The 2088-nt window shown below is 55.0% G+C and overlaps 1 protein-coding gene across 1 annotated transcript; it reads left to right on the forward strand.

Annotated features, from left to right (window-relative positions):
• Nucleotides 1–224: 224 nt before the first annotated feature.
• On the forward strand, nucleotides 225–1013 carry LOC142876554 (proline-rich protein 23B-like). The gene has a single exon (XM_076010779.1). The coding sequence runs from the start codon at nucleotides 225–227 to the stop codon at nucleotides 1011–1013; it is 789 nt and encodes a 262-aa protein (XP_075866894.1).
• Nucleotides 1014–2088: the final 1075 nt, after the last annotated feature.

A 2088-nucleotide genomic window follows, 5' to 3' on the forward strand; every position in this document is an offset into this window, starting at 1 on the left:
ACTCGGGCGCGCTAGGCCGGCACCAGCCGCGGACGCCACTTCCCCTGCAGCCCGGACGGCGGCCCTCCCGGGAGGCTCGGAGGACTCGCCCGCGTCGCGCCGCCCTGCGCCCCGGCCGCCCCGGCCCGCACCACCTGTCACTGACACTTGTCACCGCGCGCAGCACCGCGCCGCCCCAGTTCTCCGCCAGGCCCGGGAGCGCCGCCCGCCGCGCCATCGACGTGATGGGCAGCCGGCCCCACAGCCCCAGCGCCTGCCCCGCGCCCCGCTGGGGACCGCAGCACGGAGGACCCGGCCCTGCCAAGCGCCGCCGACTGGAGGAGCCAGCGGGCCTCGGGCCCGGCGCGGTCCCCAGCCTGGGAGACTCGGCGGGCGCCCCGGGCGCGGACGCCCCCACCTCCGTGGTGGTGCTGGCCGACGGCTGTGCCCTGCAAGTGCCCCTGGACGACGTCGACCTGGTCCTGGAGCCCGCGCCCACCTCCGTCCTGCAAGTATCCCTGCAAGGGCACACGCTCCTCCTGGTCCCCGAGGTCCTCCTGGGCGCGGGCGACGAAGGCTCGGCAGGGCGGGGCGACTCGCCTGGCGGCGTTTTTCTGGGCGCTCCCGGGGACGACGTCGTCGTCGAGCAGGCATTCCTCCACGCATCCGTCGCGGAGCTCGCCGCCCTACGAGAGGCCTTCGAGGAGGGCGCGGAGCCCGAGTTCCTGGCGTCCTGGATGGCCCCTCCTGCAGGCTCAGCCGCTGAGCGCCAGCCCTGCGCTAGCAGGGTGCCCAGCCCCGACCCTCAGGGCCCCATCCCAGAGCCCAGTCTTCTGGTCCCCAGCCCTAGTCCAGGGAGACGCAGCCCACGCCCCATCTTCGACCTGGAATTCCACCTTCTGGACCCCTTCCCCAGCTCACCACTCCAACCTCTACCTCCCTCCCCAAGTCCAGGTCCCCACGTGTGCCCAGAGCGCTCTCCGCGGTCTCCCCGCCCTCCGTGCAAGGCCCGGAGATGCTTGTTCCAGGAATGAACTGTCCCACACTCCCTTGGCACCCTGCTTGGGTCCAGGCGAGCCCTGTGTACCCCTGCACAACCTGCAAGGATCTCCACGCTTAGACAACAAACAGATGCCTTTTTGATGCAGCCTGCATTGCAAAATTTTAGATGAGTGGCAGACTAGAATGTTGGAAAGATCACCTTAGCAAAAAAAAATACAGTGTTTGAAAAACAGTCTGCTTGCAGACTTTGAGATTGCTGCCTACGGCCCTTTTTTTCCACAAACATCACCCTTAGGCAGCTCCATTTCCCCTAGTTTTGCTTTAAACTTCAGCTACAGCACTTTTCTCTAAAAATGTACCCTTTCCCCAGCATCCTACAGCTGCATCCCTTTTCTCCCAAATTAATTACTAAATTTATTTTGTTTAATGGGCTTTGGCCCTTACTAGTTTATGACCATTTCTCACCATGGACCTTTTTATTATGGTGGCCCTAGTGTATTCGGGGGATCTAGGGATTAGTTGTACATGTACAAAATGTTTGTTGCTTACAAAACAAGCACAGAACTCGGAAAAATGATCATGTGCCCTCCTTTTTTCAATGATAATGTCAGCAAACAATTTATATTGTTGGGTTTATGGGGTTTCTTCACCACCTTTTAGAAATAGCTCTTTTCCATTCATTTCTTCTTGAATATTTTTAATATAATTCTCTTGTCCTAGAAAAGCTTATAATTCTATAATTCTGTGTTTTTGTAGTTCTAAGATCTGAATATATTTTGTACATTGTTACTGGCATATAGAAATAATTTGTATCTTATGTTGATATTGTATGGAAGAAAATTACTGAATTTCTTTAATGGTTTACCTATAGATTCTCTTGGTTGGTTGACAAAGACAATAATAACTCCAAATAATGGGAATATTGTATCTTTTGACAAGCCTCGGATATCTTATTTTCCCCTTAATCCTGGATTTTGGATAATACCTCAAGTCCAGGTTGAATGGTATAGTTGATAGGAGCATTCTTACAGGGGCATTCCTGTCTTATGCCTTGTTTTAATGCTTCTAAATTTTACCATAAAGTGTGATCTTTAGTGTACATGATTG

The sequence above is a fragment of the Microcebus murinus genome, chromosome 1 (assembly GCF_040939455.1).
Source record: "Microcebus murinus isolate Inina chromosome 1, M.murinus_Inina_mat1.0, whole genome shotgun sequence".
In the NCBI taxonomy this organism is placed as follows: domain Eukaryota; kingdom Metazoa; phylum Chordata; class Mammalia; order Primates; family Cheirogaleidae; genus Microcebus; species Microcebus murinus.